The following is a 19,585-nucleotide window of genomic DNA, read 5'->3' as shown; positions in this document are numbered from 1 at the left end:
AAATAATAAAATTGTGAAACAGTAGGTAATAAAGCATTAATTGTAAAACATATTCAAAATTTTCAAATATTGGTGATATAAATTCCATGAAAATTGTTGAAATTTAACAAAATAATTAACAAAGTATGTGGATTTATTACTTTCTTTGGCGAATACGTAATCCATTTTAAACAGTTTATGAAGATGCCCTCTGGGCGATCAACTCAACTACAAATTGGCAAAAATCACGTAAAATTATAATAAATAAATATTTCAAATAAAAAAAGTATGTGGAGATAACTGGCTCATCACATGTTTCAGCTTGTGCAAGGTTAATAAAGCAACACTTTCGGATCTTTTATTTATTTATAGAGTACAAACCAATGCTAAATGTTATGCCGAAACCGTAGTCTATGTGGCATATAACCAAGTTATACATCACGTTTTACGCACAAATTACTACATTTACTGCCCGAAGTTTGTTGCAGTCGGTTATCAATTTGTTTTAAAATTACAAAATGGCCGATCTTAAGAGAAGACAGCATCCCAGAGCCACCAGTAATGTCATATCATCAATATTTTTGTTGTAAGTAAATAACATGTGTGAAATGTTATTGACCCATGTGATATTGACCTTGACAATTGATTATTTATGTATGCTCTTTAATTTAAATCTACTAAATGACCAAATCATCCCTTTTGGGAGAAAAATTAGAAAAAGCATGGAGGCGCTACTATAAACGATATAAAAAGTTTTGCTTACACTTCGCTATTTTGCGAGTATTTGGCTATGAATTGTTTATGGTGGGATTTCTAGCATTTGCCAAAGAAATAATTTCTGTGTAATAAATACAATATCGAATATAGTGTTATATACTAACAATTATGTTTTAGAATATGTCTGCCATATTTTATTGGCAAACTTGTCACAGTTTATGCTCAATTCATCGCGCGTGAAAATAAACACACAACATGTCATAATACACAATTATCCCACCAGAATCGTAGCAAAGCGAGCAATTATATCGCACGAATAGTTGCGCAATATTGTAGGTTCACAAAATCGCTTCTAATGCATTTATAACGATTGAATGGATTTGTAGTTGTATCTGCTACCTTGGTGGAAGTTCACGTGCATGCGTGGTTCATTGCCATTTCCCACCACATCAGTGCTAAACAAGTGTTCGTTAAAGTACAACCTATCATTAATATTTAGCGGGTTACTTCAATATAATAAAAATTAACTAGTAATAAATTATGGAAAAAGAAGAAAAATGCGAGCACAGACGAAATCCACGAGCTAGAACAAATATTTTCTCAAAATTATTGTTTCTGTAAGTATATTATATTTATTATTAATGAATAACATAACAATTTATTTCTAAATTATAGATATATAATTCCTGTGCTTTATAAATCATATAAACGTGGTTTTACAAAAAATGATCTTTATGAAATACTTAAAGAAGATGATTCGGAACGTTTAACCGATTCATTGGAAAATGCTTGGAAACAAGCAAATAAAAAACATAAAAAATACACACTACACATAGCACTATTTAAAATATTTGGTGTACCAATTTGTACAACTGGAATTTTATTATTTATCAAAGAATTTTCAAGAATGTAAGAAAAAACACAGATTTAACAATTTTATTCTTTTTAACACATGGATATTTTTTTAGATTACTTATTCCCGTCTCAATTGGACGATTAGTTACTTATTTTTCTCATACCAATGAAGAGATTACACACACAGAAGCTTACTTATACGCAGCTGCCTTAATTGCATGTTTGACACTGGAAAGACTAATTGCTCATCCGGTTATGTTCTGGCTGCAACACATGACGATGAAGATGCGCATCTCATGCAGCGGACTTATCTACAGAAAAATATTGCAATTCAATAAAAATTCAATGCATAAAATTTCGGTCGGTCATGTGGTTAACTTAATGACGAGTGATGTAAGTCGATTTGAAATGGGTTTTCATTCGTTGCATTATATTTGGATTGCTCCGATTGCTACCATCGCAGCTATGACTTATCTATATTCGAATTTCATATTATTCACAGGAACTGTGATATTTCTTCGTAGCAAGTATTCGTCAAAAATATTTTATTCGGGAACAAATACGATGAGAAAAGATATCGAAAAGTGTGAAATCTGTGCATTGGAAACAGATTTTCGTCAATTTCAACATGGCGACCAAACACAAGTCGGCGAAAATGGCAAGGCGATTAGCGGCGGACAGAAAGCACGAATTAGTTTAGCTAGATCAATTTATAAACCAGCTGATATTTATTTACTTGATGATCCATTATCTGCTGTTGACACTGCAGGGTCGAAAACTATTCCATGAATGTATCAAGACTTTCCTCCACGATAAAAATATGCATTTTGGATTACACACCAAAGCTGCAATTTTACAAATAACTGATAAAATCTTAATACTTTAACCAGGTAAAAATGAAGGTATTGGTACTTATGCAGAATTACAAAAAAGTGGATTAGATTTCGCGCAACTTTTGGGCAACACCAGCGAAGAAGATGAAAACACAATCAACAAACAAGAAAATGGCAACTGCGCTGATGAACTTATAGAAAAACCCAAGACACACATAGAAAAAGAAACAGCCAAATCTGGAGCCGTCACAAAATCAACTTACACAAGATATTTTCGCGCTGGAGGAAATTATTTCGTACTTACAATGGTTCTGCTCTCATTTATTATGTATGAGACATCATCACGGGGTGCAAATTATCTCCTTACTTATTGGGTAAACACCGAGGAAAGTTTTGCAAAAAATAACTTGGAGCCTGAAATAGAAAACTCTCTACGTAATGTTATAATCTATGAATATGCGGCAGTTATAGCTGCAGTTGTATTTTTTGCAATTTACCACAAAGTATTCTATTTTGTTAGGATGATGCGTGCATCTGTCAACTAGCATAATCATATATTCAGGAAGTTACTAGATGCACAAATGCATTTCTTTAATACTACACCAATGGGCCGCGTACTTAATAGATTTTCCAAAGATTTGGGAACTGTTGATGAGCATTTACCAACTGTTATGTTCAATTTATCGGATATAACAATGCATTTGCTTGGAATTGTTATTCTTACAAGTTCCAGGAACCATACGTTTGCACCCGCCATTGTTTTGATTTTTGTGTTTTATGCTATGAGATGTTTCTATTTGCCATGCAGTCGCAGCGTGAAACGAATTGAAGGAATAAGTATGACATAGATTTATTATTATATCAAAATTTTTAATGTTTTTGTTTTTATTTTCAGACTCTAGTCCAATTGTAAATCAAGTCACAGCTACTTTCACAGGCCTCAGCACTATAAAAGCCTTCGGCGTTGAGGAGAGTGTGATCAGAGAGTTTCATTCAATCCAAGATGAACACAACAGCCTATATTGGTTATTCACGGTGGCAAATGACGTGCATTCGGCATGTGGTTGACATAACATGCGTGGTCTTTTATTGCAATCGCGATTTTGCTGCTTTTATCTGTGAATACATCGATAGCGCGCGGTGGTGACTTGGGACTCATTATAACCTAACACATGGGATTGATGACATCGATTCAATTTGGTATGCGGCAATGGAGTGACATGGAAATAAATATGACTTCAGTAGAGCGTGTCTTGGAATATACCGAACTAGATACTGAACCTAAACGAGTATGCAAGAATAAATTACCCCTGGATTGGCCTGCAAAAGGCAAATTAGAGTTTAAAAATATAAATCCATGTATTTAATCGATGAAAGCCCCCAGTATTGAAACAAATCAGTTTTGTAGCTAAAGCCGGTGATAAAATTGGGATTGTTGGGCGTACTGGTGCTGGAAAATCGTCAATTATAACAGCGCTGTTTCAATTGTATCCAACAGATGGTAACATACTAATTGACGACATTGACGTGACTAAATTACCATTACATACACTACGTTCAAAGATATCGATTATCCCACAGGAACCAATATTATTTGAAGGAACAATGCGGAAAAATTTAGATCCATTTGATCAATACTCCGATTATATTCTATGGAATGCTTTAGATCAAGTCAAACTAAAGGACTATATGACTAATATGTTGCTGGGATTACAGAGTAAATATCACTGAAGGTGGTGCTAATTTGAAAGTTGGTCAAAGGTACTCAGTGTGTTTGTATGAGGGCCATTGTTCGGAAAAAATAGAATACTTGTCCTGGATGAAGCTACAGCCACGTTGACCCATATACCGATGAATTGATTCAGAATACTATTCGACTGCCTTTACGATTGTACTGGTACTAACCATCAAGTATCACAGGTTAGTTGCAAAACTGTGATGGATTCGATAAAATTCTGGTTATGGATGCTGGGGAGGTTGTGGAGTTTGGGGAACCACACGTGCTACTACAGAATCTCGGGCGGGACACTTAGATGATGGTTGAGAAAACAAGGGACATATGCCAAGGATTTAGCTGACATTGCCGAAAAAGGTAAGAAAACAACATTTGAATGAATTTTTGATTAATAATCATTGTTTCTAGGCATCAACAGCGACTATTAAAATAAATCAGCATTACCCTATTTTAGAATTATTTTTCATTTTGAAAATTACAAAAAAATTTAAAATAAAGTTGCAGGTAAGTGTTATTGTATATGACCATGCACCAACAACATGCAAAACACTCTGTGGGCATGGAGTCACATCACCGATGGAGGGTTTCTCTGTTTATGTCAAAGGATTTGCGTCATTCGTCTCTTTGGAAAACATCATACTTGTAAGTTCCTGCATCTGGTATTAACTGTTCATAGTTAAGATCCGATCGCTCTATGTTATTGAATAAAGTAAAACCGAAACAACATTTCGCAATTCTAACAAGTATTTCATGCATATTGATTTTGTTTATTAACATACAACAATTGTGAAACAATTTATGAAATAGGTTTGGCTAATATAATTTGTGATTTTCGATTTACAGTTTTGTTTATGTGTTTACATGTTTCGCCCTGTGGGCATCATCAAAACTGTTTCTTACTACTACCATGGATTACGTATTCAACTTAGAAAAATAATAAAATTGTGAAACAGTAGGTAATAAAGCACACTGTACAAACATATTCAAAATTTTCAAATATTGGTGATATAAATTTCCATGAAAATTGTTGAAATCTCAACAAAATAATTAACAGCATGTGGATTATTACTTTCTTGGCGAATACGTAATCCATTTTAAACATTTATGAAGATGCCTCTAAGCGACATGTCAACTCAACTACAAATTGTAAAATCCAAAATCACGTAAAATTATAATGGGGCCAAATATTTCTGGGCCAAAAAAAAGTATGTGAGATAACTTCGGCTCATCACGTATTTCAGCTTGTGCAAGGTTAATAAAGCAACACTTTCGGATCTTTTACTTATTTATAGAGTACAAACCAATGCTAAAATGTTATGCCGAAATATAGTCTATGTGGCATATAAACTGTTATACATCACATTTTACGCACAAATTACTACATTTACTGCCTGAAGTTTGCTGCAGTCGGTTATCAATTTGTTTTTAAAAATTACAAAATGGCCGGATCTTATATGGTAAAGACAGCATCCCAGAGCTACCAGTAATATCATATCATCAATATTTTGTTGTAAGTAAATAACATGCGTGAAATGTTATTGACCCATGTGATATTGGTTCGACAATTGATTATTTATGCATGCCTCCTTAATTTAAATCTACTAAATGACCAAATCATCCCTTTTGGGAGAAAATGAGAAAGCATGGAGGCGCTACAAACGATATAAAAAGTTTTGCTTACACTTCGCTATTTTGCGAGTATTTGCTATGAATTGCTTCTGCGCAGGATTTAGCATTGGCCAAAGAAATAATTTCTGTGTAATAAAATGCAATGTCGAATATAGTGTTATATACCAACAATTATGTTTTAAATATGTCCGCCACATTTTATTGGCAAACTTGTCAAGATTTTATGCTCAATTCATCGCGCGTGAAAATTTAAACAACATGTCATAATACACAATTATCCCACCAGAATCGTAGCAGCGAGCAATTATATCAGACGAATAGTTGCGCAATATTGTAGGTTCACAAAATCGCTTCTAATGCATTTATAACGATTGAATGGATTTGTAGTTGTATTCGCTACCTTGGTGGAAGTTCACGTGCATGCGTGGTTCATTGCCATTTCCCACCACATCAGTGCTAAACAAGTGTTCGTAAAAGTACAACTCCTATCACACAATATTTAGCGGGTTACTTCCAATATAATAAAAAATTAACTAGGTAATAAATTATGGAAAAGAAGAAAATGCGAACACAGACGAAACTAATGAGCTAGAAACAACATTTTCTCAAAATTATTGTTTCTGTAAGTATATTATATTTTATTATTAATGAATAACATACAATTTATTTCTAAATTATAGATATATAATCTCTGTGCTTTATAAATCATATAAACGTGGTTTTACAAAAATGATCTTATGAAATACTTAAAGAAGATGATTCGGAACGTTTAACCGATTCATTGAAAATGCTTGGAAACAAGCAAATAAAACATAAAAAATACACTACACACAGTACTATTTAAAATATTTGGTACCAATTTGTACAACTGGAATTTTATTTTTCATTATCAAAGAATTTTCAAGAATGTAAGTAAAAAACACAGATTAACAATTTTAATCTTTTTATTTCGTGAATATTTTTTTAGATTACTTATTCCCGTCTCAATTGGACGATTAGTTACTTATTTTTCATACCAATGAAGAGATTACACACACAGAAGCTTACTTATACGCGGCTGCCTTAATTGCATGTTTGACACTGGAAAGACTAATTGCTCATCCGGTTATGTTCTGGTTGCAACATTACGACGATGAAGATGCGCATCTCATGCGCGGACTTATCTACAGAAAAATATTGCAATTCAATAAAAATTCAATGCATAAAATTCCTCGGTTTGTCATGTGGTTAACTTAATGACGAGCATGTAAGTCAGATTTGAAGTCGGGTTTTCATTCCGTTGCATTATATTTGATTGCCCCGGATTGCTACCATCGCAGCTATGACTTATCTATATTCGAATATCCTATTGCGCACAGGAACCGTGGTTATTTTCCGGAAGTATTCGCGAAAACATATTGTTTGGTGATGTGTATGATGAGAAACGATATCGCAAAATATGTAAAGTCTGCGCATTGGAAAATGATTTCGCTCAATTACCTCACAGGGATAAAACTTTGGTGGGTGAAAGAGGCCGATCTTTAAGTGGTGGTCAGAAAGCGAGGATAAACTTGGCTCGAGCTATTTACAAACAAGCCGATATTTATTTACTGGATGATCCATTATCAGCCGTTGATACACATGTTGGAGAATTGTTGTTTAAAGAATGTATTAAATCATTTCTGCATGACAAGATTGTAGTATTAGTGACGCATCAGCTAAAATATTTAACAGAAGCAGATGAAATACTAATATTGAAAGAAGGAAAAGTGGCAGCTTTGGGTGATTACCACACAGTGCAGAAACTAGGCGTAGATGATTTACTTGAAGAAATCGAAGAGCCTGATGTACCTGAAGAAGATGAAACTGAAGTTGTTACTACAACTGTTAGGAAACGTCGAATTTCGCGACAAACTTCAGTTAAGAGTGAGAAAAGTGAAGAAAATGCCGGTTCACTTGAAAACAACGCCGAAGATCCAATGCTTGAGAAAGAAACTATCGCGGCGGGCAAAGTAACATTTACAACTTACAGAAGATACTTTAATACTGGAGGTTGTGGATTGCTGTTTGTCCTGTTTGGATCGTACATTGTGTTTGAAGTGATTACAAGACTCGGCGATTTCTTCCTGGCGTATTGGGTCGACAGAGAAAATGACTTTTCAGCTAGGAAACTTGAAATGGCGACTGAATTAAATTACACTGGTGAATTAAATTCCTCCAGTACAGAAATACCTCTGTTAAACAGTGAAAGACTCGTACTGATCTACGAGTACACAGGATTAACAATAATAGTAATCATATTGTCATTATTTTGCAACATATTTGCATATTACTATTTAATTCGATCATCCAGCAACTTGCACAATAGTATCTTTGAGCAATTAACAAGAGCCAAGCTACAATTCTTCAACACCAATCCAGTGGGACGTATTTTAAACAAATTTTCTATGGATATTGGTATTATTGATGACCTTTTACCAAATGCAACAATTGAAGTTTTAAGAAGCGCTTTGATGCTTTTTGGTACACTTATTCTGACCAGCATTGTCAACGCCATGTTACTTCCAGCTGCACTTGTTTTACTTGTGGTGTTTTATTTAATGAGGGTTGTTTATGTTGGTGCAAGTAGGAATATAAAACGGATTGAGGCTGTTGGTAAGAGATTCAAACAGAAATAAGGATGGCAGTGTTGTTTTATGAATGTGGTTTTAGCTCGAAGTCCGGTTTATAACAAAATGACTACCTCAATGAATGGCTTGAGCACAATTCGCGCGTTTGCTGGTGAACAAATCGCGATAAAGGAATTTGATCGTTTCCAAGATTTGCATAGTTCAGCTTGGTATTCGTTTATTAATGCAACGAGAGCGTTTGGATTCTGGTTGGATTTACTCTGTGTATTCTTTCTTGGGATTGTTACCATTTGTATGCTAGCTTTTGAACAAGGTAAGCTACTTGTATATCAACTTCATATCATGAGAATGGTTAATAATCTATTAAATTTTAATTTAGTTGAGGAAGGTGCATCTCTTGGATTGATTATTACCCAGTATATGGGATTGTTAGGAGCATTACAATGGGGAATGCGTCAATGGAGTGAAATGGAAAACTTGATGACTTCTGTTGAACGTGTTTTAGAATATACACAACTAGACAAAGAACCATTGCGTGACAATAAAATGATTCTACCAACAAATTGGCCAGAGGAAGGGAAACTAGAATTTAAAAACGTATCGATGAGATACACTCTAACTGATGATCCAGTTTTAAAAAATATCAGTTTTGTTGTGCATTGTGGAGAAAAAGTAGGAATTGTTGGCCGTACTGGTGCAGGCAAATCCTCAATCATTAATTCATTATTCCAACTTTACGATTTGGAAGGTGCCATTTTTATTGATAACGTAAACATTACCGAACTATCACTTGCGATGGTCCGGTCAAAAATATCAATCATTCCTCAGGATGCCACTCTATTTCGTGGCACAATGCGTAAAAATTTAGACCCTTTTGATGAATACAACGATGACGAGTTATGGAGTGCCTTGGAACAAGTAGAATTAAAAGCAAGCATTGCCGAAATGCCACAGGGATTACACACAAACATCGCCGAAGAAGGATCAAATTATAGCGTTGGTCAAAGGCAATTAATTTGTTTGGCGAGAGCGATAATCCGAAGAAATCAAATATTAGTGCTCGATGAAGTGACTGCCAACGTGGATCAACAAACGGATGCGTTGATTCAGGAAACAATCAGAAGACATTTTGCAAATTGCACGGTGTTAACCATCGCGCATCGTTTAAATTCGATTATTGACTCGGATAAAATATTAGTAATGGACGCTGGTGAAGTCATCGAATTCGACACGGTGCCAAATCTATTACAAAAAGATAATGGCATATTTAAAGGTATGGTGGAGTCAAGTGGGATGGATATAGCTAAAATATTAAAATAATATCGGCAAAGTACAATGAAAATAAAAACAATCATAAACTTTTATTACGTATTCTCTACTAAAACAATCTTAAAATATTAGTATGTTTAGCATCTGATGACTTTTAGATGAAAACTATTTTAAGATTTAACTAATACCTGAGCAACTTCATTCAACGCGTTTTGTTGTCTTGCAACTCCTAATATTATCCGATTGATATCATTGGCTTTCGGTTTGCCAGCGTCTTTCCTGACACGTCGTTGGCGTTTGATTAACATTGGTGCTCCCTCGTGAAATACTTGCATATGACGCTTAAGAAGTACCTAAAAGGAATTAAAAATTGAAACTAATACTGAATTAGTATTAATAATAATAGTATTACCATTTTAGACAGTGATTTAGGGCAGCCATCAACAAGACATTTAATTTTCTCTCTCTTAATGCCCAAATGGAATACTTTCACATGAAGATTTAGATTTCTCATATATAAATAACTCCTTGAGCAGTTTTCATATTTACAATGAAACTTTTTTCTTTTCTCAATTGCTGTGTGTGTACTCTCGTGTACTTTTATATACAATCTTCTGTATGTTTTATAATGACACTGGCTACATTTGAAAAGAGGTCTGTGTGATAATTTGTGGTGTCTTAATTCAGACCACTTCGTGAAGCTTTCTTTACATTCTGTGCATTTGTACACTTTATGTAATCTTGTATGTTTGTGTAATTCACTTAGCAAATGAAAACCTTGGTGGCATCTATCACAATTGTAGTAAAATTCACCAGTGTGAAGGTAACTATGTTGATGCAGCAGTTTCTTTTTGGGAAAGCTCTGATTGCATTCATTACAGATATAATTATAAACATGATTGGGATTGTGTGCTCTTTTCATGTGTCTTTGCATATTGGCAACATTAGAAAACTCCTTTTTGCACTCTGGATCCAGGCAGATTGTTTTAGTGTTTGTTTGTTCTTTTTGATGTTGAATACTTTGATGTCTTTTAAGGTGGGTTTTAGTAGTGTAGCCTTTATCACATCCATCAATATCACATTGAAAAGGTTTCTACAATTATATTAAGATTTATTAATAGTAAGTAGTAATTTAAGCATATAAATGGACTATACCTTTCCTTCATGTAGAGAAGTGTGATTTGCTAGTTTGCTGGGTCGTGGAAACGATGATTTACATCCTGGATATGTGCAAGCATATCGCTTTGGAGATTTGGGACTCATTATACATAGATTAATAAAAGATAGTGTGAAGAACAACACAAGACAACACAATTAAAACCTAAGAGCTTTCGCATAAGCACAACGGCCCTGCCGTAGGCCCCACCAGACACTCCAAACACACGAGGCGAATATCGAATATCTCTCAGAGGTTATATTTTCAAGTGCGCTATTTTCTCTATCGTTATGTATTTTTATGTCTGCGACGGCAACCTTGTCTATTCAGTTATTTCTGTATGAAACTTTTCTGTATGATTTTTACTCGTTAACAACTTAAAATTTTCAAGTGGTTCATGATCTTTTAAAGCGAATATCTTGAAAATTTGTTTGATTGATTTAGCGTTGAAAGTAATTCAGTAGCATTCTTGAAATTATTCCTGAAAAAAACAATGTCTGCCTATAATTACACAATTATTATGCTAAGCAACATTCCATGTTATTGATATTAATTTATCAACATCCTATTGATGTGTCATCTTATGTATACATTCTCATGTGTATTTTCGACAAAATTACGTTTAAATATCAGAATAATCATTTGAATATCTTTTTTTAAAGAAACACTTATTACAAGATGGCGTATTACATCTCACCCTCCCAACGCTATATAACTTCATATGATACAGCGAATAATCGTCTTTATTTTAATCCAATGCTAACCGGTAAGTAATTTTTCCTACATTATTAGCAATACAAATTTAATTTAATTATATTTATTCAGTTTGTCCACCGAAATGGACCTCCAAAGTAATGACGGCCATGCTCGTTATATCTGCCGTGGTCATCATTTTGTTCTTATATCAGCCTCTTCAAAGTGAGATTAACATACTGCTCATTGATGCTGATGCGCCCCCGATTTACAAAACCAACGAACGCTATTTAAGTGTGGCGTTGGATACTTCATTGCTTGCCAATAACTTTAAAGGATTTGATATGCGGTATATTTAAATATTTAGTTATATCTAATTTAATAGTAGTTTTAAAACTAGTTTCATTTATCTAACAGAAGTTCAAAATTACATATGATGATGTTGCCATTGGGTGGATCTTACTTACGCATTGGTGGGACAATGGCGGATCGATTAAAATTCGCACCACGAAAGGCAATGCATGACACTCATTTTACTTATGAAGCAGACAACGGTCGCTGCGTTTATGATGGCCTTAACTGTCTATTCAGCAATCGTCCTAATTTTACTTTATCAAGATCAGCTTGGACATTGTTGAACCGTTTGGCTGTTTTAACCAATTTTACAATTCTTTTTGACTTGAACTCCTTACGTCGTACCAGGCGAGGTGCTTGGGATGCAACAAACGCAAAGTCACTCATTTCATTTTCGAATCAACAGAAATTTGACTTGATTTGGCAATTGGGAAATGGTTGAAACACTCATACATCAAGTAAATCACTTTGATCTAACACTTATTATTCTAGAACCAAATGCGTATAGACATACTTTCAACTATGAAGTCACAGGAGAGCAATTAGCGGACGATTTTAAAAAGTTGCGGAATATTTTAAACAAATATCCCAGATATAAAAATTCGCTTCTTGTGGGACCTGACATTACTAAACCAAAACTCTTTAATGAAGAACCAAGGCAATTTTTGCTTGATTTCTTGATAGAGTTGGATAGAAATGTTTTAAACGCAATCACATGGCATCAGTACGTTGAAACTTACAAAAGATACATAAACATAATAAAATTGAACTTTTAGATATTATTTTAAAGGACAAAATGCACCTCTTAGCAATTTTTTGAGTCCAGATGTTTTTGATATGCTTGAAGATGAAATCACTGCTATTAAATTTGTTACAAAACAGGCCTTTAATTCAGATCTGCCCATCTGGTTAGGTAAGATATATTTTAATTCTAAATAATGCAAAATAAATAATATTTATTATTTTAGGAGAGTCATCATCAGCTTACGGTGGAGGTTCCGCGAAATATTCTGATAAATTTGCAGCCACTTTTATATGGCTGGATAAATTAGGTCTGGCTGCGAAAAACGGTATCGATTTAATCGTGAGACAATCGCTGTTCAAAGGACACTATGCTTTATTGGACGAGAACTACGATCCCAATCCGGTTAGAACATCTTTCATATTGTATTTCCGTATAACTTATTTACTTATTTATTTTGATTATAGGACTGGTGGGTTAGCGTTATTTACAAAAAACTAGTTGGTCAAGAAGTCATTGATTGCATGCTTAGAGGAAATCGCCGTGTGCGCTTATATTGTCATTGTGCGAATAAACAAAATGGATATTTGAATGGCTCTGCACTAGTTGGTAATATAAATTATATTTATTTGTTTTTCTCGATGTATTGCCAAGTTATTTATGTATTAATTGCAGTATTTGGAAGTAATATGAATTATTCGCCGGCATTAGTAAGACTACAAGAAGTAAATTCAGAGTATCAAGACACATTAAACTTTCTTGAGTTTCTCATTCAAACTCATGCATCAATTGTATCAAAGTAATTATTTATTTCAAATTATTCTTATTATTAAGTGTGTTTACTATATGAATATTTTCAGGGATATTTATTTAAACAACGAGCTACTTAGGATGCAAACAAATGGACAATTGCCCAAATTTCAGCCAAGAAATATAACATCCAACATCATTACTATACCTCCCTACACACTGGGTTTCTGGTTGATTCCGGTTTCAGCGTGTTAGAAAAATATGTGTAATAATTATGTAAATGCGAATAATTGTGATGTACTTCATTAAAATTCGTAGAATGAAGTCAAATATTAACTGTACTCTCCACAAAACAATGAAGCGTAAATCTGAAGAATCAGCTATTTCCTCCATGACCTTTACTCTTACTTTATTGGATTATAGGAATATGAATATCAAAGTGTAGGCGGTCTACTTTACGACTATGTCCTATTTGGGATGTCAGTTTTTCAATAATAATTACTCAATGATAAAAATGATACTCGAAATGCGTGTGTAACGATCTTGTTGGAGGTGATTTCGTAATGGCATCGTTTCGTGTCCCTCCACTCTGAAAAATCTTTATATGTTCAAGTAACTGATGTACAAGTGCATAGAAAAGTATGAAACCTCAAAATAACGACGTCGATGCTCTTCCATAAAAGCGGCGACTATGAATACGACCTATACCCGGCCACTCAAGAATCGCGATCTTTGCACTTCAAATGTGCTGGCACTAGAATCGTGCTCGAGAACCCGCTAACAACTAAAGCATCTTTGGTGTGGTGGCATCGTGCATAACTTAAAGCCCCGCGCATATATACAGTTTGATTGAATGCCCGCGGAAATCAGCGCAAATCTCACCCGGTGAACCTTTTGTACGCTTTCAATGTGCACAACTTTAATCCTCGTCCAGTTAAAAATGTTTCTAACGAGTGACGCGACCGGAAATAGATTGAAATTCCATTTCTATATTAATTTGAAGTTTCGGTGTAATTACAGCTCGTCAATGCTTGTTCAAAAGCAAGATCTAGGCAAAGGTAGCGCATAATGTTTGATTGCAAATTGGCAGGACTGAGAGATGCGCGCGTCAGTGCGTTTGTTCATCCTTTTTTCCGGACGACCTGAAAACACAAATCGTGGTGGGAAAGGGCCAAAGAGGAAGTTATAAAAAGCCTTCCACTGACGACATGCGAATCAGTCGTCTTGTCACATTGCTCTTGGAATGATGAATAAGAAATCTTAGAGATGCGACTCAGAGCGGGTTTTGTGTAGTGCTCCATTATGGTGTCGCTCAACCACTTTTTTGTGATTATTGTGTTTGTTTTTAAATGTCATGCTCAAGCCTACCAACAAATGCAGTAAGTACTGTTCAACAATTAGGTTCGGAATATATTTAAATTAAATTATTTTAGAACTGGTTTGGCAATCAAAGATATTTTCCCTGAAGATCCCTCCCAATATGATAAAATGCGACCGCCTAAAAAAGATGGTAATCCGACCATTGTATATTTTCACGTGACCGTCATGGGATTGGACAGTATCGATGAGGGTTCGATGGTAAGTGCTAACAAAATTAACTTTTTAAATTTTAAATTTTTAATGTTTTACTTAGACGTATGCGGCGGATATATTTTTTGCTCAAACATGGAAAGATCATAGACTTAGATTGCCGGAAAACATGACGTCGGAATATAGGCTGCTAGAAGTGGATTGGTTGAAGAGCATGTGGAGGCCAGACTCGTTCTTTAAAAATGCCAAATCGGTAACTTTTCAAACAATGACTATACCCAACCACTACATGTGGTTGTATAAAGATAAAACTATTTTGTACATGGTCAAGTAAGTAGTCCAATTGGTTAAACAGGTACAGATTTATTTTGGAGCAATCTAATCTACATTTCCAGACTAACACTGAAATTATCTTGTGTAATGAATTTCATGATCTACCCTCATGACACTCAAGAATGTAAATTGCAAATGGAGAGTCGTAAGTTATAATATTCAATGATTTCCATTAATTGTAATACAAATAAACTAAAATTTACAGTTTCCCATACGACGGATGATATGATATTTCAATGGGATCCTGAAGTACCATTAGTTGTTGATGAAAACATTGAACTACCGCAATTGGGATTGGTGAAAAACTACACGGCTGATTGCACTCAAGTTTATTCCACAGGAAATTTCACTTGTTTGGAAGTTGTTTTTGTTTTAAAACGACGTCTCGGTTATTATTTATTTCACACCTATATACCAACTTGCCTCATTGTAATTATGTCTGTAAGTTATTACACATTTTTATTTCTTAAACTATTAGTTTATAAACATTTATTAATTATGTTGCAGTGGGTTTCGTTTTGGATCAAACCGGAAGCAGCTCCAGCACGTGTCACTCTCGGTGTAACATCCTTGTTGACGCTTTCCACTCAACATGCCAAAAGCCAAGCTGCTTTGCCACCGGTTTCGTACCTGAAAGCTGTAGACGCGTTCATGTCCACCTGTACCATTTTTGTATTCATGGCGTTGATGGAATACTGCTTGGTCAACATTGTGCTCGGTGATCACGACATGGTTAAACCAACGGAACCGCCCAAAAAAGATAACTTATTCGAAGTGGCCAAAGAAAATTCATTGTTGTTGACCGGTGCACCAAAACCTCCTCCAGCAGGTCCTACTTTGGCACAGAAAGCACGCAATCGCGCCATAAACATTGACAGATGCTCACGAGTTGGCTTTCCGTTTCTGTTTGCATTGCTAAATGCAATTTATTGGATACTTTTTGCCGAATACATCTAAAGTGCTCATTTATTGTTTCAAAACACAACTATTTTAATTTGCTAGTTGTAATTGAAGATAAGGTTTGTGTCAATTAGAAGAACTATGCATATATGTATATGTAACACACCTTGAGTTTGAATTATTATATTTGTTATAATACGTTATGGCTTAAAAACAACTTAGAGGTTGATCATTATGGCTGTAAATTATTATTGATTCTATTGTTAACGTATGTGTTTAATAAACTAACATAATTACACTCGACGTAGAAGTGTTGTTAATTCAGACAGCCCATGAATATAATAATCCGGGAGTTGGTTATTATTACAATGGTATAAATCTTTTAATTTAGTATTGCCTGTTAATACAAGCAATTGCCGTATACCCAGCTTTTTTGCAAACAATACATCTTGATTTAAACTGAAAAATTAAACATTTTAGGATATAATAATTTATTTGGAAAATTCTGAATCGTACCTGTCACCAATAAATAATATTCGACTCGCTCTATAGTTGTGTTCCTTTATTAAACACTTTAGATATTGTTCAAGACCTTCAAGTGGTTTACCAAAACCCAAAGGTTTTCGTTGGGTTACATCCTGTACAATGTTTTGTACGTACCCGGCACCTAGACAAATTTGACGAGGGCGATTCGTTGACAACGATGACCGGAATAAGGTTTTCTCGGTTCCAGTAATAATAAACAAGACATTTGGATCTTGTAAGTAATTGAGAGCTTGGTTTAAAGACAGTAAGGTCATATTGAAGTCCAAACAAATTATAACCGCCCCAACGTTGTCATCACGAGAATTTAATTTCTTTTTAAGACATTCTACAGTATAGTTATCCAATGTATCCTAAAATTTATTACAAATAAATTTTATAACTTTATTAAGGTGAGAATATTCAAATCAGAAGTGCAAGGAGAAATTCCCGTAGAAGATAAACCCGAAAGGAGAAAAACCTGCGGTCTACCCTGAAAAGGAAGTAGGGGTACAGGCTTGAGTTATGGGGCTGCTTTGAAGGTCAATTGCAAGAGGTACCTCGTTCTTGAAATCCTGGTACATGCACACAAAGGCATTTTCACAATAGTACATAAAAGAATAACAACACTCACGTACTACAATCCAAAATTTAACACTTACATAAGCCTCGTTTGCAATATCAACTCCAGACGAAGTTAAGTCCTCACGAAGACCAGGCAAACCAATGACAAAAACTTTCTTTGTAAATTGTATCTTCTGAAAATATGCTCCAATTGCAACGGCTGGATTTATTACATCATTAACATCGACATCGATTGCAGCACGCTTAAATATCTCTTGCAGTTTTCTTCTGGATATACTCGTATTGTTTGTAACATACATTATCTTTTTGCCAATTTGTTTCAGAGCATATATCGCATCAGGAATACCACTTAATACATTCTGTTGCGATAATATCACTCCATCACAATCACAAAAAATAACATCAAAACTATTAAAAAATGCTTTCAATTTCCAATCGGAGAGACACTTCAAATCTGTTGGAAACATGTTTTATTACAAAGTAACAATATTTAAACCAATGAAGCGAATATATCTAGGAAAATATAATAACATATGTAAAACAGTGGGTTAAATGTTAAAAGTTAATATATTCCGTAGTATGAAAAAGTAATAATTCTATTGTATAATTTGCAATAACTATATGTAGCATAAATACTTTGGTTATTTTACATTTGAATTTATCTAAAAATAACATTGCTAAAGTTGCTTTCATTATATTCACAGATTTACACTTACTTACTAAATATTCCAGCAAATATTGCACGATTAATGTGGTTATTGTTATCACCATGTGGATAAACACCGAATAAAGATAACAAAATTGACACAGTTGCCTGGTTGACACAAATATATTAAGTAATCACTTATTAAACACGTATGATAAAAAAGTAAATAAAATAAAATATAAATCAGGTTACTTATTTATAATATTGCACTTTTACTCAACAGCGAATCTAACTCTTCTAAACTGTTCACATAGTAATTAGGTTTAAACGCATCCGGACATTGTTCTACATCGACCATTTTGGAAATGCCTGTCATTACCAACAGTTGTTGGAAGCCCATTTGCTTTGCAAAGCCTATATCTTGCTCCAAACTAAACAAAATTGTTTTATAATACATCATATTAAATTTTAGCAGATGAAATAATTACCTATCACCAATAAATAATGTACGAGCTGGATCACAGTTCAATGCTTCAACTAAGTACTTGCCAAAATTTTCACTAGGTTTCCCGAACACCAGAGGCGTCCGGTTTGTTAATTGAACTAAAATATCTTGAAAATATTTCGACCCCATTACTAGTTTGTCTTTGGCAATAGGTATGGCTGCATCCGTTGAACCAAACAAGAGTAAAATGCTAGGATCTTTTTTTAAGTAGTCCACTGCTTTGGCAATACAACCGGATGTCATATTTAGACATATGTCCATGACGATTGCTTTGATTTCAGGATCAATACTTGTTATATATGACTGTGCTTCACTAAGAGTTATAATTTTTGGCTGTAATTCAAAATATAATCAATATAAATCAATATATCTGTGAAACAATTTTGGTAATACGTACATCTTCAGATTCTGCAACTGTGAATCCATTTTCTTCAAGTTCCGCTTTCATATTTTCAAAGCCCATCAACCAAACTTTTCCGTTAAAGTTTATTTCTTTAAGATAATTCGTCAAGGCACACGTGGGCGTGATAACATCATCTTTGGTACATTGTAGTCCTTGTTTTAGAAAAATCTTACTCAATAAATCACTTCCAAATGCACTATTATTGGTAACAATTTTCACGCGTTTTCCAGCATCGCGAAATTTATTAATGCAGTTTAATACGCCTGGTAAAAGAGCGCCAAAAACACTTAAGACACCATCGTTATCACAAAGTATGTTATCAATGGACTGAAAAAATTCGCGTAGTTGAATCTCTGAGAGTGTATTCAAATTTACTGGAGCCATGGTGCAAATACCGTAAATAATTTACGAGTCAATTAATAGATTTTATGGAGTGAGTGTCCGCTTTGCGACAACGTGCCTATTGTACTGAAGCGACTTCCCATGCGCGACAAACCTTATATCAAGTATGGTGCTACACGATTACTCAATAATGTTTAATTTGTTATAATACGTGTGGTGTGAGTAAGCTGCGTCCACAATGACACAGCAATTTTAGATATGTACTCTCGTACTCTCGAATGAAGTAGTAAAAATCAAGGCTGATACCATAATTTGCGTGATTTTGAATATATGTAATTAGATTATAATTGTGTCAAATGAGCAGAGATAATCTGTATGTGGAAATCAAATCTGTGTTAATAATTTTTCAATTTTTTTCTAAACTAATCTATTATAAAATTTTAAATAATCAGTTATAAAATCTTATGTATTTTTAATTTTTTATAAAATGCAAATAAT

At 34.2% G+C, this 19,585-nt stretch overlaps 6 protein-coding genes across 8 annotated transcripts; 3 read left to right on the top strand and 3 right to left on the bottom strand.

The window, feature by feature from the left end:
- The first annotated feature begins 382 nt into the window (after nt 1-382).
- LOC135792105 (probable multidrug resistance-associated protein lethal(2)03659) lies at nt 383-9,721 on the top strand. Its single transcript, XM_065302725.1, has 7 exons — nt 383-565; nt 874-1,313; nt 1,372-1,605; nt 1,665-2,078; nt 7,088-8,382; nt 8,440-8,670; nt 8,737-9,721. The coding sequence occupies exons 2-7, from the start codon at nt 1,237-1,239 to the stop codon at nt 9,675-9,677; spliced, it is 3,192 nt and encodes a 1,063-aa protein (XP_065158797.1). The 5' UTR covers nt 383-565; nt 874-1,236; the 3' UTR covers nt 9,678-9,721.
- Nucleotides 9,700-10,915, bottom strand: LOC135792849 (oocyte zinc finger protein XlCOF26-like). Its single transcript, XM_065303614.1, has 3 exons — nt 10,782-10,915; nt 10,039-10,719; nt 9,700-9,979 (listed from the first exon to the last, which is right to left on the bottom strand). The coding sequence occupies exons 1-3, from the start codon at nt 10,887-10,889 to the stop codon at nt 9,797-9,799; spliced, it is 972 nt and encodes a 323-aa protein (XP_065159686.1). The 5' UTR covers nt 10,890-10,915; the 3' UTR covers nt 9,700-9,796.
- Nucleotides 10,704-13,651, top strand: LOC135792846 (heparanase-like). Of its 3 annotated transcripts, none has more exons than XM_065303606.1 (10): nt 10,704-10,746; nt 11,445-11,548; nt 11,608-11,824; nt 11,893-12,266; nt 12,322-12,553; nt 12,606-12,742; nt 12,798-12,976; nt 13,039-13,180; nt 13,247-13,370; nt 13,432-13,651. In XM_065303606.1, exons 2-10 carry the CDS (start codon nt 11,461-11,463, stop codon nt 13,574-13,576), a joined length of 1,638 nt encoding a protein of 545 aa, XP_065159678.1. In that variant the 5' UTR covers nt 10,704-10,746; nt 11,445-11,460; the 3' UTR covers nt 13,577-13,651. The 3 variants fall into 3 exon arrangements, with proteins under 3 accessions (XP_065159678.1, XP_065159679.1, XP_065159677.1); XM_065303607.1 differs by lacking the exon at nt 10,704-10,746 and adding an exon at nt 10,921-11,050; XM_065303605.1 differs by lacking the exon at nt 10,704-10,746 and adding an exon at nt 11,062-11,120.
- Nucleotides 13,652-14,515: 864 nt separating this feature from the next.
- ort (ora transientless) lies at nt 14,516-16,387 on the top strand. The gene is made up of 6 exons (XM_065303010.1): nt 14,516-14,700; nt 14,755-14,899; nt 14,955-15,181; nt 15,247-15,329; nt 15,390-15,625; nt 15,692-16,387. The coding sequence occupies exons 1-6, from the start codon at nt 14,624-14,626 to the stop codon at nt 16,139-16,141; spliced, it is 1,218 nt and encodes a 405-aa protein (XP_065159082.1). The 5' UTR covers nt 14,516-14,623; the 3' UTR covers nt 16,142-16,387.
- Nucleotides 16,252-17,880, bottom strand: LOC135792381 (uncharacterized). Its single transcript, XM_065303011.1, has 3 exons — nt 17,269-17,880; nt 16,601-16,980; nt 16,252-16,543 (listed from the first exon to the last, which is right to left on the bottom strand). Exons 1-3 carry the CDS (start codon nt 17,656-17,658, stop codon nt 16,378-16,380), a joined length of 936 nt encoding a protein of 311 aa, XP_065159083.1. The 5' UTR covers nt 17,659-17,880; the 3' UTR covers nt 16,252-16,377.
- A 121-nt stretch (nt 17,881-18,001) lies between these two features.
- Nucleotides 18,002-19,278, bottom strand: LOC135792382 (uncharacterized). Its single transcript, XM_065303012.1, has 3 exons — nt 18,740-19,278; nt 18,326-18,675; nt 18,002-18,268 (listed from the first exon to the last, which is right to left on the bottom strand). The coding sequence occupies exons 1-3, from the start codon at nt 19,127-19,129 to the stop codon at nt 18,094-18,096; spliced, it is 915 nt and encodes a 304-aa protein (XP_065159084.1). The 5' UTR covers nt 19,130-19,278; the 3' UTR covers nt 18,002-18,093.
- Between the last annotated feature and the right edge of the window lie 307 nt (nt 19,279-19,585).

Source organism: Atheta coriaria, unplaced genomic scaffold (genome assembly GCF_025399875.1).
Source record: "Atheta coriaria isolate IRGN ID8LTWV9N9 unplaced genomic scaffold, Caltech_Dcor_3.1 hic_scaffold_5_pilon, whole genome shotgun sequence".
Taxonomy (NCBI): Eukaryota; Metazoa; Arthropoda; class Insecta; order Coleoptera; family Staphylinidae; genus Dalotia; species Dalotia coriaria.
The sequence above is the reverse complement of the archived record's forward strand: the minus strand, read 5'-3'. Positions and strand labels throughout refer to the sequence as shown.